The 17,781-nt window shown below is 42.9% G+C and overlaps 2 protein-coding genes across 6 annotated transcripts in view; both read right to left on the bottom strand.

Annotated features, from left to right (window-relative positions):
* Positions 1-3,376, bottom strand: part of TFDP2 (transcription factor Dp-2) — a 35,715-nt gene extending 32,339 nt beyond the window's left edge. For 3 of the 5 annotated variants that reach the window (XM_081008236.1, XM_081008237.1, XM_081008240.1), the window contains exons 1-3: positions 3,213-3,376; positions 2,037-2,107; positions 573-613 (exon numbers count right to left, since the gene is read on the bottom strand). The gene's annotated coding sequence lies outside the window, so the exon portion shown is untranslated. Of the gene's footprint in view, positions 1-572; positions 614-835; positions 952-2,036; positions 2,108-3,212 lie in introns of those variants that run through there. The other 2 variants (XM_081008239.1, XM_081008238.1) reach the window with 2 other exon arrangements.
* A 2,380-nt stretch (positions 3,377-5,756) lies between these two features.
* GK5 (glycerol kinase 5) overlaps positions 5,757-17,781 on the bottom strand; it is a 32,549-nt gene continuing 20,524 nt past the window's right edge. Inside the window, exons 10-16 of the mRNA XM_081008065.1 lie at positions 16,813-16,939; positions 15,506-15,610; positions 14,310-14,404; positions 13,913-14,016; positions 12,319-12,378; positions 11,485-11,618; positions 5,757-8,883 (exon numbers count right to left, since the gene is read on the bottom strand). Of these exons, the coding sequence (XP_080864191.1) occupies positions 8,732-8,883; positions 11,485-11,618; positions 12,319-12,378; positions 13,913-14,016; positions 14,310-14,404; positions 15,506-15,610; positions 16,813-16,939 (777 nt within the window). The 3' untranslated portion in view covers positions 5,757-8,731. The remainder of the gene's footprint in view (positions 8,884-11,484; positions 11,619-12,318; positions 12,379-13,912; positions 14,017-14,309; positions 14,405-15,505; positions 15,611-16,812; positions 16,940-17,781) is intronic.

The following is a 17,781-nucleotide window of genomic DNA, read 5'->3' as shown; positions in this document are numbered from 1 at the left end:
ACTCTGCTGTAAAGCACACTGAGAAGATAAGACTGATGGAAAGGGAAACTTGACCTCTCCCCACTAAAGCAGTCTGAAAGCTCTAGTATCTGAAATAAGATTTCCAAACTGTCTGATCAGACCATAATTCTACAATCATGGTCCATATATTTCTCTAATTTGAAATATGAGATACAGGCTAGTATCATCTGGAAAAGGACAGACACAAACTGGGGTGAGATTTTTTTTAAAAAAATGTTAGTGGTAATATTTTCAATGAAACAGGATTGGAAGAATTTTATTCATGTAAAGTGGTATGAAAATTTCTTAAATAAATAATAAATGGATTCCTCTGCCAATACTACCCCCTCCTGTTTTACTTGTAAAGGTCCTCCAGCATGAAGACAGAGATTCTGACAACTTACAGAACTGGAGGTGGGAAGCTTCATTTTTCCAAACTTCAATTCATATCTGGACCCCAAGTCAAATCAGACAGAACCTGAAGGGTTTTGAACTGAAGTGGCCAGTCTTTCAAATCAGGGTCCAAAACCAAATCTTGTGGTTGATGCACATCTCTTAGACACACAGCTTACCTTCATAAGTGAACGCGGCCATCATAACAATCTCTCTTCAGCTGAGAAGAGAGAGAAAAAGAACAGTGAAATTTTAGAGTGTGTGAGAGAGACAAAAGACTTGAATTGCAGAGCAAAATCAGCCTTCCATTGAACAACTCGGCTGATAGTCAAAGGCCAGGGATGGAGAACCATCAGACTTTGGGCTTACATTGGCCCAGGTCCCAATTTAGCCTGAAAGACCATTTCCCTCAAACTACAGCCACCAGCCTTGCACCTCATACCATATGTGGCTCAGATCCGGGGCAGGTTGAAGTATGTCTGACAAGCAATTGTCAGAAACCTTAAAGTGATACCATTTTTTCAGTGAAAAGGGAGGCTTGCTTAATCAGTGGTGACAGCAGGCCTCTAGTAATTTACAGTAGTATGAAAACCAGCCAAGCTTTCATGACGCAAGGCATACTTTGTTTGGTCATCTGTGGGAAAATCTGTGGTTAACCCAAGGTTAGTTAAACAAATCATAACTTAGCATTACATGCAAAACAGGTCATTAGAATATATTTGCTGAAGAACTGTTGGAAATTTACCAGAGAATAAATTGTTTCAATATCAATAACGGCACCCTTCCAACCTTACAGAATTTAACAGTTCAAGAAGTCACCCAAAGTGACCCCACCATCTATTATGACCTTTTCTTGTTTTGTACAAAATAACTTTTGAAGTCGATTTCAAAGTGCAGTTTTACCCCTCCAACTGAAATAAAACATGTAGCTAGCCTGTAGTATGAGTTTGCATATTTTCAGCTTAATATTTTCTATAGACCCTAAATATGTCTGTTGTAGATTAAACAGTTTTCAGTAACAACTAATCAACTGGTGTATAAACGCTGACAAGCTAATACTTACTACAGCATTTATGGGCCAGCTTTACCTTTAGGTGGGGACATAATTGTGTTTTTCTGTATGAGAGAAGTTAAAATGTGGCAGTCGATAAGACAAACACTAGAAATGTCAGTCCTGGAATTTCAACACCATGCATGCCCTACCCCAGGTTAGTAACAAACAGTTCTGACTGCCTGAGGTTGTAACTCATGGCAAATCTGGGACATAATCATGTTTCTCAGTACCCTTACCATCCTCCCTTCAACACAGACACAAAAGAATGTCTAGCTACAGACATTATTTCACTATCTCATTTCAGCTGCTTCTGGATTTTTATTCAAAACATAGATAAGAGTGTTTTGGCTTGGTAAGGTCAGTTTGAAATAATGGCAAATATTTTACTCCTCTATTAGTGTATTTTTCATAGATTTAATGTACTTTTATTTATTTAATATTTGCACACTACCATATTTTTTTTGAATGGTACGTGGTTTGCATAAACATTTTGGCCAGGCCCCGAGATCTTGATATGAAGGGTGGCAAATAACCCCCCAAAAAATATTTTTTAAAATATAAATAAATAAATAATCTAGCATATGCTTACCTGGGGGTTAAACTTCATTGAAATCTGTGGGATTTACTTCTGAGTAAAACATGTGTAAGGACACTTCCACCCTAAACAAAGTTAGGCCACAGTGAACACAGAAACACATTCCTGAAGCAGGCATATTTAGAATCGGGTCTCTAAACAGTTAAAGCAGTTAAGTAGCCCTTATTGCACCAACTTCCGTCACAAGTTGGCACAAGGCAAAATAAAGGAAGCTGGTGTGAAGCGTAATTAAAAAAATAAAAAACCAAGTCCCAAATTGGGGGTGTGTGTGCAACAAGCCTCTGCACCCCATGGGCTGGCGGAGGAAACCTCAGCAGCCTATAGCCACAGCCATTTTATTCATGGATTCATGCAACGTTCTTCATTTCACCAAGTTACCTACACCAGGGCAGTTGCACCTCCGATCCCAGCCCTTCAGGATTACAAGCCTCGCAGGAAACAATAATCAGGCTCTGGCCATCTGTTTACCACCGGCGGTGGGGTAGGTGGGGGGAGGGGGTGCCCAGAGCGCCGAGTGCGCACTTCCCAAGTCACAGCAGTAGTGCCCAAGGCTCCCGCGACCGCCAGGGTTGGGCAGCACCGCTCTGGAGGCCTCGTGGATCCACACGGGCATCCGAGGGAAGGCGAGGACAGGCTGTGCGTGGAAGGGCTGCAGGGGTCGGAGGAGAGAGCGCGCCCCCTTCCCCACCACCGGCCAGGGGAAGCACATTCGCAAGGCTGGAGGAAGAGGAGGAGACGCGGAAGTGGGGGGGGGAGGGAGATAAAGCTCCCCGGCAACAGAATTAATCACAGAATTGCAGAGTTGGGAAGGGACCACGGGGGTCATCTAGCCCAACCCCCCTGCAATGCAGGCACCTTCTACCCAGCGTGGGTTTCGAACCCACAACCTCAAGGAGCCTCATGTTCCACCAACAGAGCTCTATAAGGGAGAGCGCCCTCGGCGGCGACGGCAAAGAGCACGACCCGCCTCTCCTCACCCTCCCGGCCTCAAGACCACGAGAGAAGCGTCGGGGCCTAACGGCCGTCTGCAAAGCACCGACGCCGGTTTCTGAGGAGAAAGGAGTGCGGGGATGGGGGGGCGCAGGGCAGCCTTAGCACCACACCTCCATTAAAGAAGAAAATACCCGGTAAGTCCCGCCGCCGTCGTCGTCGGACCCTAATGGCTCTTACCGGCCTCAGCCGCCGCCTCCGTTCGCTCTACAGCCCAGCCGGCCGGCCCGCCTCGCCTCTCCCTCAGCAGCCCCAACAGTCGCCTCTGTCAGCTTCGCTATCGCTCTCTCTCCCCCGCACAAGCTTGGCGGCGTCTGGCGACCCGGCTCGCCCATTGGTCGACGCGTCCGCGCGGAGCCTGGCGTCTCCGGGCTCTCATTGGTCCCCGTGGCTGTGTGTACACAATCGGCGCCGCCACTCGGAAGCGGACGGGCAAGAGGGAAGGGGCGGGGCTTCCGACGACACGCCCCCTTCTCCCTCCCCCTCCCCACAGGTTGCCTTAAAGCCCGTTCCAGAACTTGAGCCCCGCCCCCCGCCAGTGGGAAATGTTTGTTGTTGTTTAGTCGTTTAGTCGTGTCCGACTCTTCGTGACCCCATGGACCAGAGCACGCCAGGCACTCCTGTCTTCCACTGCCTCCTGCAGTTTGGTCAGATTCATGTTTGTAGCTTCGAGAATGCTGTCCAACCATCTCGTCCTCTGTCGTCCCCTTCTCCTTGTGCCTTCCATCTTTTCTAACATCAGGGTCTTTTCCAGGGAATCTTCTCTTCTCATGAGATGGCCAGAGTATTGGAGCCTCAGCTTCACGATATGTCCTTCCAGTGAGCACTCAGGGCTGATCTCCTTAAGAATGGATACGTTTGATCTTCTTGCAGTCCATGGGACTCTCAAGAGTCTCCTCCAGCACCATAATTCAAAAGCATCTATTCTTCGGCGATCAGCCTTCTTTATGGTCCAGCTCCAACTTCCATACATCACTACTGGGAAAACCATGGCTTTAACGATACAAAACCATGGCTTTAACTATACGGGAGCTGCTAATTCCGCCCATCAGTCTAGGTTGATAAGGCTGTGGCTGCATTGGCATTGGCATCCAGAAGAGAAAGTTACGGAAGCTGCGAAGCAGGCCATTTGAATCGCAGCCTACCATGTGATAATCACCCTTTCAAATTGTGCTGCCCACAAATTATTCTTGAATCTGAAAACTGTGCTGGTATTTATCGCTAAAATCCCCATTGGCGTTTCCCCATAAGGAATTCTCATTTATTTCAGGGAGGTTAAGTTCCTTTGAATTCACACTGGCAGGAATCGACTATATATTTTGAAAAGTGCTTTGTCCGTTTACTCTCTCTAAATTCAGGTGCCTCTAGAGCAGCGGCGGACCTATATTTTGGGGGCCCTGAAGCTTGAACAGATATGGGCGGCCCCTTCGCAACCAGCAAAGAGGTCTGGGTAACCACTGTATCCTTCAATGGGGTTGTTTATAAAGGAAAAGAATGCAAGCCATGTCTCGCCAAAAGTGCCTATCTTTGAAGTACCCTTCTATGGCAAGTAAGGCGTTCGGATAGAGCCACATTCGAAATATTATTTACCTAGGTTTCAGTGGGGATTTCTATAGGTTGTTTCCAGTATTGGGCTATTGTTATTCAGGCTGCTGATAATAGGAAAAAAAATACTAAGTTTCTGCATTTAAGGTTCAAACCACCCTATTTTGTGTAGGATTGCATAGTTACCCTGTCAAAAATTGGCTCTTGTGGGGAACCACAAGCCCAGGTGCCAAACATAGCCCTCCAGCCCTCTAGACTTGGAGTGGAGAACCTCTGACCTTCCAGAGGTTGCTGCTAGGCTACAACTCCCTTCCTATGGCTCTGGCTGATGGGAGTTATGGTCCACCAGATGATATTGGACTTTGTTCCTCACTGCAGGTTTAGACACTTGACCTAGGAGAGGAACTCTTTGCTTCCCAAAGGTGAAAATATATTCCAAGTTGTGATTGATACCCCTATAGTTATTGCTTGCGAGTGTAGTTACCATATAAAAATTTATTATTATTATTATTAGTGCTGCAGCACTGACGAATTATGGCCTCTCCTTGTTTAAGTCTTCTAAGCTGCAGCCTAGGGCATCTTCAGTGTGCAATAAAACCAGTGGAAAAGGAAATACTGTACTGTATAGTATATCTCTCCAGGCAGAAAGGGTTAATGTAAGAGGGAAACAAAATACTATGAAGGGGAAAGGAAGGTGCTTTTAGACCAAATAACCACACTTGAATTAAAAAAAAAATCTTGTTTATGGAACTGGATATTTGGGGAGTCCATCAATGGCTCTAAGCAATTCAGCAGCAAGTTCCCCCTTCTCAGCCTGAACCAACTCCCATTGGGGGTTGTCATTTTCATGACAGGGGGGAACACTTTTCGGAACAAATACACTAAAAGATTGGTGAACTAGTACATTATATATGTAGTTATATATCCAAATTTTAATTCTTCATATGGTTAATAAGTTATTCATAACTTTGAAACTATTACAGAGGTCTCAAACACAGACAGTGGGGACCAATATTGACAATCTCCATTTTTTTATAAGGTGCAGCAGAAGGGGAGAAACAACAAGAAGGAAAATGTGGTGGGAAGTTGACAAAAATAAGAAAAAAGACGTGATTTGATTATATAGGCTAAAAATGTTGAAACTTAATAAGATATAATTAAAAAAAAGACAATCTCCACTTTTTCAGAGCAGTGCAATAAGATTTTATTAATGAATTAGAAATCTTATTAGTATCTCTGCAAGGTAGAGACAGTCAGCTGAGTAACAGTTTATAAGTAAACATTCTGCCATAGAACTGGCCTACAATATGAAGAAATATTCCATAAACCTTCAGTTCTTGTGCACACATATTGCATAGTCTGGGTTTCTCAAATGTGTATAGACACATACACAAAGTCATGTTAACCCATGTACAATAGTCCATAATAAGGAACAAGTGCACACCTGTAACTGACCAATATAAAAATAAAACCTTTTACAAATACACAACACAGTTCACAAGATGCCCTGGCTATGGGCAGATAAAAATAATTAGTACAGATTGTCACAGAAAATTTCCAGTTTGAACCCCATTCTCATTCAGGCACTTAAGACCATTGCATGGTGACAAATGACAGGAAAAACCAGAATTCTTCCCTAACAATTCTAACTAGGATGAAAAGTTAGTCACTATTGTGCAGAACTAGCATGGATCATGTGCTTTTAATTTGTATGGTAGGTGTGGAAGGACATAAGTGTTTATTTGTCTGAATGCCTTTGAAGATCAAAGTGCTCTCCTCGCATTCAAAGTTATGTTGTGCGTGTCCTAAGGGATGGGAAGGCTTGGGTAGGAGGTGAAAGAAAGGAAAAGTTCTTGAGAGTGATGAAAAGGATAGTTGACTTTCAGAATCAAAGTGGCATCAGTCCGGCAGCCCAGCCTATCTGGATGGAATATGTGTAAGTACTGCTTTATAGAGAGTATACTGAGCTTGGAGATCCCCTTTGCACACCTGAAAGCCAGTGCCAGCCCACCCATGAGGCAAGGTGAGGTGACCGCCTCAGGCGGCAGGATCCCTAGGGGCAGCAGATCCTGATGTGTAGCTTTATTTCCCCCGCCATTGTTCCTGATGTAGATCTTCACTCACTCTTTCTTCCCTGGTGGAGAGGTGGGGGATGCCATTCTGTTGTTTGCCTCGGGTGCCAAAATCTGTCATGGATGCTGTCGTTGAGATTCCTGCATTGTAAGGGATTGGACTAGATGACCCTTGGGGGTGGCCTTCCAACTCATTTTCCTGGCCCCAGAGAGAATTCTGCCACAGATTCGTTTCCCTTTGCTATAAAGCCTATTTTACCACCACCCAAAATAAAAACCAAACAGAAGCACTTTAGAAGGGCCATCACTCAATGGCAGGGGCATCTGCTTTCACTGCAAAATGTCCCAGGTTCAATCCCCAACATTCCCAGTTGGAACTTGGAAAGGATCCTGTCTAAAACCCTGCAGAGGCATTGCCTGCCATGGTAGCCAGTGCTGAGCTAGATGGGCAAATGGTCTGACTCAATGAAAGACAACTTCCTATGTTTTTAGAGAGTACATAAAATTGCATGAGACTTGTCACTAGCCAATAGATATCCATAACTCTTTGGCCACAATTTTATACAGGGTTGATCTGCAAAAAATATATACATATTCTAGCTGGAAGAAAAATGCTTTCCCAGTGACACAATGATGAAGTATGGGTGCAATTTCCCGGTAACAAGAAGCGGTAGCCTGTGCAAAGACTTCTGCATTACACACAACAACTATACAATTATTGCATGAAGTTATTGTACCTCGAAGTAGACTGCAATTTCCCCTTTGAATAACTCCTTGTACTCTATTTAAAAACCCCCTTGGTGGGTTTGCTTTTTCTTAAACTGGGTTTGGGCTTAAATGCTGCTGACAAAAACATTAGATGCACAAGCACAATTTCACATATGCTCTACCTTATCTGTTTTATATTCAGGTTGTATTTGCGGATAGAAATCAATAATTGTGGTAGAGTTTAAAACAATGCAAGTAAAACAGATGAACACAAGGGAAAATTAAACTGGGTGAGGGGAGATCTAGTTGTGGTGACATATTCCTTCCAAAAAGAGCAGAAGACAATCCTGACCTACTCTGGATTTGGAAACATCAACTGTAATTGGTTAAATGTAGCAGCTAAATAGGATTAAAAAAAATTAAAGGCTGGGGCTCTCTGGATTCCCAAGAATCTGCATTAGCAGCAATGGATCACTACCTTTGGCCACAGGGATTCCTAAACCTTTCCTCACCTATATACCATGGGGATTGCTAACTGATTCCCAACATCATCTGGCAATTCAGCTGATCTCTCCCAGGTGGCCAGGCTTTAATTTCAGACAGATAAAGAAGTGAAGATCATCACTGAAAGCAGAGGTCAATCAGCTTAGTTGTCTCAGTGCCTCTTACTGTGAGGCAACTCTCAGTGGGCAAGCAGCCACATTCTGTGCTAGGTTGCAGATCAGAATACATGGATGAAATCACAGGTCTGGAAGAACAAGATGCTTTTTGCTACTTTCCACTTATCATAGAAGCTTCTTGCGTTAAGGTAAAACATCAACAGTAATGTAAGAACAAAAAAATCAGCTAGGACTTTTGCATTCAGGTACAGTGGTGCCCCGCAAGACGAATGCCTCGCAAGACGAAAAACTCGCTAGACGAAAGGGTTTTGCGTTTTTTGAGTCGTTCCGCAAGACGAATTTCCCTATCGGCTTCCTTCACAAGACGAAATGTCTTGTGAGTTCTTGTGAGTTTGTTAAGCCGCTAAGCCGTTAATAGCCGCTAAGCCGCTAATAGCCACTAAGCCGCTAATAGCCGTGCTTCGCAAGATGAAAAAACCGCAAGACGAAGAGACTCGCGGAACGGATTAATTTCGTCTTGCGAGGCACCACTGTATCTTTGTCATCACATTTACTTGCCTATTATAGGAAGTCGCCCCTTGGGAACTTTGGCATTCAGTCTCTTGAAGGTGGTTACTTCCAGAGGGGCAGCTGGTATGTTTTAATTAACCTCACGGAAGAAGCAGAAATGAACTCTAAAGCAGAACTGCAGTTGTGTTTGCATTGTCCTATAAATATAATCTAAAATATTTAACATTTTGCAATAACCCCATTTCTATGATGTCTGGCTGTACCAACTGAGAGAACGTTGAACAGCTTTCACCCAGTTGCTCATGGCTGGTTCGTATTCCTCCGGCTCCTTTTGAGGCTTAAAAACTATGTCAGTTTGCCTCAGCTGTTTCAGTTGCTCTTTGTCCTTCCAGAATCCTAGAAACAAACGTAGCAAAACAAAACAAAACAAAAAAATAATAATCACTCCCAAGCTGAAAAACATAAATGTTGCATCTGGAATTCGTCATACCATATCATGGGCCACCCAAGGAAGCTGAACGCTGGAAGATTTCAGACGGACAAAATCACATGCTTCTTTTACACGGTGCATAGCTGGAATTAACTCCCATGGTATGTAGTGATGGCCACCAACTTGGATGGCTTTAAAAGAGGATTAGACAAATTTGTAGAGGAGAAGGAGATCTTTGGCTACTAGCCACAATGGCTATGAGCAGTATGCCTCTGGATATTAAGTGCTTGGACTCACAAGTGGGGAGAGTGCTGTTGCACTCAGTGCCCTGCTGTTGTACTTAGGTATTTCATCCTGCACAAGGACCACAAGGTGGGCCTTATTATTGATTTAAGGTATGGACAAGTTAGCATGGGAGAAGCATTTTTCCTTATCAGGGCCCCAGTCCATTCAGGGCTTTAACTGTTAAGTATAAGCACCTTGAATTCGGCCCAGAAAAATAGCTGGTAATCAGTTACTTTTTTCAATGGGAGTTCCATGTACATTTTATACTTGTTGCAATTTTCGAATGATCTTCAATGACAGCTCCAGGTAGAGCATGTTACAGTTGTCTAGCATGCAGGTTACCAGGGCATCGGTGGCTATAGCCAGGCTATACCTATTTATGGAAGGCCTTGGTCGACACGCCAGCCAAAGATGAATCTAGGCATGCCTAGCCACCAAGGCCGCTTGGACCTGAAGTGACAATAATGGTTCAAGGAGCACCCCCAAACTATGCAGGTGCTCCTTCAAGGGGAACTCAACTCCATCAAGGACAGGGCTGTTCTGACAACCCCCGTACTCAGGAACCACATATTCACCTCTCTTTCATTTATTGGCACACATCCAGCCCATTATCACTTCCAGACATTGCTTTAGGACCAGCACAACCCCTTCCGGTACTGACAGAACAGAAAGATAAAGCTGGGTCGCACCAGCATACTGTTGGCACTGTGCTACAGATCCTGGCTTCAAATAGATGTTGAATAGCACTGGTGACAAGATTGAACCCTGAAGGCTCCTGCAAAATAATTCCCCCAGGCTGAGCAGAAGTCATACTGTCCTCTGGGACCAACCTTGGAGATAGGACTGGAGCCAAAACATTTTATTGGTGTCATAGTGTTTAACACCTAAAGGTGTTGAAAGAACCTAAGAAAGAACCTGCTGAATCAGGCCAGTGACCCATCTAGTCCTGTGATGCCTGTGGGGAAACCTGCAAGCAGGATCCGAGCACAAGAGCACTCTCCCTCCTGTGCTTTCCAGCAATTGGCATTGAGAAAGCATTACTGTGGAAAATAGCTATCATGGCCAGTAGTCATTGTTTCCTGCTTAACTGAATCGTAGGCTTCTGTTTTTAGATTCTCCCCTCCACAATGTCCAGCTTTTCATGAAACCATAAAATATACCGCCCTCCCACAGCACTTATCTCTCAAGATGAGGTCAAGATGACTGGGTGACTCCAACCCAAGACATAACATAAGACATAACTACGTGGGGCTGCCCTTGAGACTGACCCAGAAACTCTAGCGGGTGCAGAATGCTGCAGCGAGACTCCTTACGGGATCCTCGCTGTGGGATCACATTCACCCAGTGCTATACCAGCTGCACTGGCTCCTGGTGGAGTACAGGATCAGGTTTAAGGTGGTGGTTTTAACCTTTAAAGCCCCATAAGGCCTAGGACCCTCGTACCTACGGGACAGTCTCTCCTGGTATGTCCCACAGAGGACCTTACGGTCTTCAAACAAAAACATCTTGGAGGTCCCGGGCCCAGGGAGGTTAGGCTGGCCTCAACCAGAGCCAGGGCTTTTTCGGCTGTGGCTCCGATCTGGTGGAACGCTCTGTCACAAGAGACTAGGGCCCTGCGGGACTTGACATCTTTCCCCAGGGCCTGCAAGACAGAGCTGTTCCACCAGGCTTTTGGCCAGGGCACAGTCTGACCCCCCCTCCTTTGGTAATCCTCACAGAACTTTGGCCCAATGGTTGCCATTAATTTGATTTTGAACTGATTTTAGAATGAATTGATTTTAGAATGCTGCATTACTTTACTGTTGTTAGCCGCCCTGAGCCCGGCTTTGGCTGGGGAGGGCAGGATATAAAAAATTATTATTATTATTATTATTATTATTATTATTATTATTATTGCCTTATGCTATGAATGATATTGCTTTAAACTAACTTAATTTCTTTACAAAACAATACATCAGGTACATGTGTGTATCCCCATACTTAAATCTCACATGCTTGCATGTAATTTCTTTGATAACCTCCCATTCCGGAGTATCTGGTAAGAAAAGGTGTTTTGCACAGTGGAATCTGCAGTGTTTAGTTGCTATCCAAATTAGAGTATATTTATGCAGGTTGTAGCACAATGAGATAGTTTGTATTCAGGTGAAAAAATAAGGAACATGAACTTCTGGGAATATTTAGAGGCAAAACGTTGCTGATGTTTGCAACCCAGAAATCAGTTATGATATGGAAAACATGGAGAAAAGAGCAAGAGAAAAACAACATTTCAGAATACTACATACCTACAGCAAGGCCAGCTAGAAAAGCTGCTCCAAGGCAAGACATATCTGTACAAACAGACTTGTTTATTGTTTTGTTAATCAGATCAGACGTCATCTGCATTATAAAATTATTTTTACTGACACCTCCATCAGCTCTGTGAGAGAGAGAGGGCGGGGAGAAGGAAAAAGGCATATTCTTTTAATGCTTGGATTCTGGAAATTCTGTCTGATTTAGATTATATGCTGTTTAGGTAGCCAGTCCATCCTCAGTCGTGCCAAATGTCTTTGCTCTACAGAAGGAAACAGGAGCCTCAACCAAACAAATATTTTAAAGGCTGTAATTAGTTGTTTTTTTAAAGTTTTCATAGATAACAATGGGAGATTTTTGTAAGCCTAAGTGCCGTGCTGGATGAGGAATGGAGGCAGCTGGGGAGAGAAACATGGGAGAGGGAAATGAATGAACAGATGGCGAGTGTGTATTGTGAGGAAGAACATGGGATGGCTCTGTCCCTGCACATATTTGGAAGAGGCCCTGCCTGTTATGGAAGGAACATCACCTCTGGGAGGTTTCCCATGAAGAAATATGGCCCTCAGACTGAAAAAGATTCCCGATACAATTTTAGATCTTTTGCCCATGAAAAGGACCGTCAGACTAACAACATCCTACACTTCTGTAATGTAAATCGGAAATCTACAATTTTCCAAAACATTATGTCACAAGGCTGCTCACTAGCGTTTTCAACAACATAAAGGCAGCTGGGAAGTTTTGCTATCTATCTGGCATCTTAAATCAATGGATGGTTCCACATAAAAGAAAAATTTACACAGACATTGTAAGAGATAAAATGAACATACCGAATGGACGTAAGTGGGATGTCCATTTCTCTTGCGATGGTATCATAAAGCTGTTTGTTTCTTGCAAAAGAGATTCAATAGAAATTAAAGCATTTATACAAAAGTAACATGAACTTCAGAAGCTCAGTATTCAGTTACAAGAAACCACAGTTCAAAACTAGTGAGATACTGTAATTCCTAAGTTTTCATAATGGGCTTCAAGTGAGCTATTTTAAAATAACCTGGAGCTGTATAGCTTTTCATGTTTCCCATCTTTATTACATGAGAACATTTTAGGCTACCTTTCTCAAAGGCTAAAGTGGTGTAAATTAGACAGTAAAACTGCATATTCAACAAACCCACAAAGAACAGAACAACATTATAGGCTTACTAAGAATCACCGGGCAAGCCACCAAATCAGTTAAAAAGTTTTGCATCGCTTGTGGAAACTAAACTGCAATGAGGAGCTCCTAACCCCAATGAGGAAAGCACTTCAAAGCCTCTGGGCAAGGAGGCACCAGCCTTTGTCAGTAAGCACATCTGGAATTTTGAGAAAGTGATGTGGGTGGTGGTCACAAAAGGGCTGTTGCAGGGCGTGATGTAGCACAAAATGGTTGCTGTGGGGTGTGTGGCATGTCTGCCACATCTGGAATGTGGCATTCCCCCCACCTCCCCCCCCAAAAAAAAAAGTGGGGACAAGGCACCTACATCAGCCAAATTATGCACTCGCTTGTGGAGAGAAATGCTCTGCATCTCTCTGCTGTTCAGAACAGAAGGGAGGGTGGGTACTCACTCCTAGCACCCACTGAAAGGCTATTTGCTGAGATGTTCTGTCGTAGGAGATAGCAGCAGGCGGAATGGCACCAGTGAGTGCCACACCAACAACCCCTCGTACAGCAGTAATGTCCCTAACACTGCCCAGCATCAGTCTAGTCTACACAGAGCAGGGTATGATTTCCCAGTTACTACTGGTGTATGACCTCTATCCACTACAGCAGCAGAACAGAAGAAGGTCACAGTTGAGAATAATAATATTTGACAAGGCACACCAGTTATCGTAGGAGCAGAGAGCAAATACCTATTTTAAACTTCTGAGCAACCAAAATATTGAATCATTTACTTTTACATCAATGTTAAAATGTTAGCAATAACAGTGGTAACTTTTGGTATTTGCCAGCCTTTAATTTTCTTTTCCATAGTGAAGGCAGCCTATAACTGACATTCTCCCTGCTCAGGTTGAATTTAAAGATTAGGCAGCAAAGTGGAAGGGACACTGTTTTCAGACAGGTTCTATCAGTTATATGACACTGGAAGGGGAAATACTGTACAAAGAATAACTGTCTGCTTTATATGGTTGAGAGGGGTTTTTCCCGGCCTTGGTTTGCAAGAGAGTGAGCTGCTTTGAACTGAAAGCATGTAAGTAGAGATCCACAACGTTTTGTGGAAACTGGAGTGTGGCCCACAGACCCTGGTATAATTTTTCTGTAACCCTGTGAACTCTGTAGGAACCAGGCATGTCAGAACTCAGAGCAGCACAGAATGATGGAATGTGTATAATCAAATAATAGCGCAAAAGCATGTGTTGGAGATTTAATGGGATATGCTGGCTTAGTACCTGAACGCTATAGATTCCAGCACAGCTCGAACAAGATGTTTTTTGGTGGTGGAAGATGTGATCCCGATAAAAGAAGTACATGCAAAAGGGTCATTCATTGGGATCTAAAATAAAAAGATATGAAAATAAGATATGCAGGAATTTGTTCTGATGGCAGATGTCTAAGAATGGATTGAAATTATAAAGAAAAAAATAACTTACAAATTACAAATAAAGAGGCAGCATAGTAAGAAGAAGGAAATTAAGAGCAATAAGCAGTGCACCATTGTTCGCAAGATAATTTTACAACCAATGAAAAGTGGAAACTATGAAGGCTGAATGAAATGCATTTCTTTTTTATGACCACATATATTTTGGAAGCCAATGTCACTTCAGCAAATCAATCAAGTCATTTTACCTGCAATCCACTAAAAGATGGAACAAAATAAACGCCTCCTGAATTTACTAGACTCTGGGCTATTTTTGATGTCTCTTCAGGATTGGTAAAAAGACCTGTAAAAATACACACAATAGGAAGGTTAATATTTCCCAAATTTTGAAGTTTCCCCCTTTCGACTAAAATCAAAGGTTTACACTCCTTGCATTAAAAAAAGAAAAATAATTCTTGAGCACTCTTTACTACAACGGGTAGTACTCCCTGCAACTGGCAGCTCAGTTAATATTATCTCTTGGTATCCTGCCACTGCTGGCTCCAGGTTTTGTGTGGTCCTTGAGCCCACCTCCTTGCCACTCTCACCCCTACTAGCTTGCTTGCCTTCTCCCTCTGTGCCCATTCCATAGATCATGCATAGGCAAACTTGCCCTCCAGATGTTTTGGGACTACAACTCCCATCATCTCTGACCACTGGTCCTGTTAGCTAGGGATGATGGGAATTGTAGTCCCAAACATATGGAGGGCCGAGTTTACCTATGCCTGCCATAGAGCCTCTGGAGAGATAATGCAAGTCAAGCAGAAGATGCTGTTCACACAGTTATCACTGCTTGCATGCAGAGAGAGAGAGCAGTGACAACAACAAGGAGAAGTAGCAGTGCATCAGCATCATGAGGATCTCGAGGGACTTCCTACTGGGGGGGTGGGGATTGGCTGGGCTATGGCAGATCTTCAGCTACACTGAGACTGGCCCTGTATCTTGTCCTCCCCTTTTGCTCACTTCCAGCACAATACTATGTATGCTTATTCAGATGCAAGTCTTATTGTGCACATGATGCTCACTCTCTAGTAAACGTATTTAGGACAGGAGTGGAGAATCTCAGGCCTGGGTTCCAAAAGCAGTCCACTAGGTCTCTCAATCTGGCCTGCAAGATTCTCTCCAAGTCATGCCCCCTCTGGAGCCAACACCCCTTTCTGGCTCTGCTTTGCAGCCCCCCTGAGTGTTTCTTCTGCCTGGCAGGAGTGTCCCACTGAACTATAGTGATGCCTCTACAGAACACTGAGAAAAGGTCAGTAAGTGAAAACCTGAAAATTCTTCAGCTCACTTAAAGAAATACACACTAAATCTCACCCCTACATTTGAAAACTAGAAACATAGTCCTAAGATTGTGCTTTGCATCCTACATTATTTCAGGCTCAAAGAGTTAATTCATGCTACTCACCTAAGCTTTGGGCCCATTTAATAGAATTCCCAGTATCAGAAGTATTGCCTTCAGTTAAGAAGATCACCTCTTTCCCAATCTTCCAACCAACCACTGGATACAAGCCTTAAAGTTGCAAGACATGAGTTTATTATGCATCCTAACCACTATGCCACATTCATTTTTCTAACATACACAAATAGTATCTGACATCCAAAATGCTATTCCAGGTATGACTAACAATTTGTTCCTGGTGGAACTGCCCACTTCCGTTTTTTTCATTTTTCTCAACTGCCCACTTATATATATATTTCTCTCTTTTTTTAAAAAAAAGAGGCATGCCAAAAGCCATCATCATGACTGTATCAAGGAACATTGTCTACAATCCCTAGAACTACTATTAGAAGCCACCAGGTCTTAGAGCTAGTTTCTAAAGTTGAAGTATATTTACTGATTTGTGAACTGCTTTGTAAAAAAGACTGAAAGTGGGACATAGTATGTTATTTTTGGAGCCAGAAAAGGGCTGCACTTGGCCCGTTCACCTTCCTACTGCTGACTAACACAGCCTAGCACCCAGGACAAAAAATATTATGGATGGTGGAAGTTTGCGTGACTGATCAATCTCTATGATTTTACCTTATGCTGTTTTTATTGTTATTTTTCAATTGTTTTAACATTTTTATTGTAAGCCACCTGGGGAGGGTTTGCCCTAGAAGGCTGAGTAGGAATGAATGAATGAATAAATCTGTGAAGCTCTATTTCAAATACTGGTAAGCATTACTAGTAGCAGCAGCTCCTTGTAGATTCTCTCACAAAGGGATAACGATTTGAACATGTGACAGACGTTGGCCACACTAAGGGAGTATCTTGAAAAACTATATATTTTCTTATTAATATCTATGGCTTCCAGCCACAAAGTAGCTTCCACCTCCTCCCCCGTTATTCAGAAGGGCTCACCGACCCTCCAGTGACGTGGATAGGAAGGGACAGTAATCCTTTCTTCCATGAACAGCCTCAAGTTAACCTATCTCAGGATTCAATCCTTAGTTGCCTTAGAACCTCATTACAAAATAAAAGCAACATTCCATGCTGAAAATGACGGTGTCTAAAATTATTGTTTTTCCAGGCTTATGCAGGCAATATCTTTCCATTTTGGTTGGTGGGTCATCTCTAGTTTTTCGTTTTTGTTTTAATTATCTTTTTATATATAGTTGCTATTGTAAACTGGTTTGAATTTTTTTTTTTTTTTTACAATATAGCAGTATATAAATATTTAAATAAAGTGTTTGTTGTCAGCCATTTTCAGAACGCAAACATATAGGCTTTACCTTTCGTAGATACATGAATTTTGCTTCCAGTGTTAACATCCCAAAACGTACCAGTCCCCATGGTGACCTTACTATCACCTCTTTCAAAACAACACTCTCCAAACATGGCTGCCTGTTGGTCTGCCACCTTCAGTACAAAAAAACAAAACAAACAAACAACAAACAAACCAGGTTGTCAAGGTAATTATGTTTCTGTTTTAGTGTATGCACTTTCCTTTTTTGGAAGGAAGGAAAAGAAAAGTAACAGGAATAGGAGTAGGAATAGGAATAGAAATAGAAATTGGAACGGAAACATAGCAAGCCGCCTAATGTCAAGGCAAAGCCTTGCTTCATCTAGTTCAATATTTTCTACACTGACTGACAGTGGCTCAAACTGCATGTGGCATTGGATTTGCATACTATTTTGTGTTCATTATCCAGCTAAAAATGTTCATTATCCAGGTGAAATGTTGTCACATTTATGTCTATTACTTCAGTAAGACCAGAGTCAGCATCAGCAACCAGCATACTAGGAAAACTGCCTGGACCTTATTACAAATCTTTGCCCTGGATCCCTTTAAATTTGTTTTCTTGCCTGGCACTTTAAGCAGCACTAGGTGGCAGGATCTAGCCAGCTTTTCAATTTCCCAGAATGCCCCTAACAGTGTTGGATAGAACCCATTAGGTTGAAGGGATATGAAGGTTCCCTCAAGCGTGTAATATTAGAATTTAGTTCACTCTAACAAAGAGAAAGCTTCAAAAGGCAAGCGCATGGCTACTGAAAAAGCATGTCCTCTGTTTTGAAGGAGAAAGAGAAGGTAAACACAGAAGACAATAACTGACATAGAAGGAAGTTGCTGATTTTAAGATTCGTCACATACAATGCTGAACTATTTCTTGAACTGAATTTGTTTATTAGATAACAAAGTACTGCACAGAACTGGCGTGCCACACTCCAAGGAACTGGCACCCATTTTAAGAACTTCAAAA

This window comes from Podarcis pityusensis (genome assembly GCF_964106645.2).
Source record: "Podarcis pityusensis genome assembly, chromosome: 5".
Taxonomy (NCBI): Eukaryota; Metazoa; Chordata; class Lepidosauria; order Squamata; family Lacertidae; genus Podarcis; species Podarcis pityusensis.
Note: the sequence above shows the minus strand (reverse complement) of the source record. Positions and strands in the feature narration are given on the sequence as shown.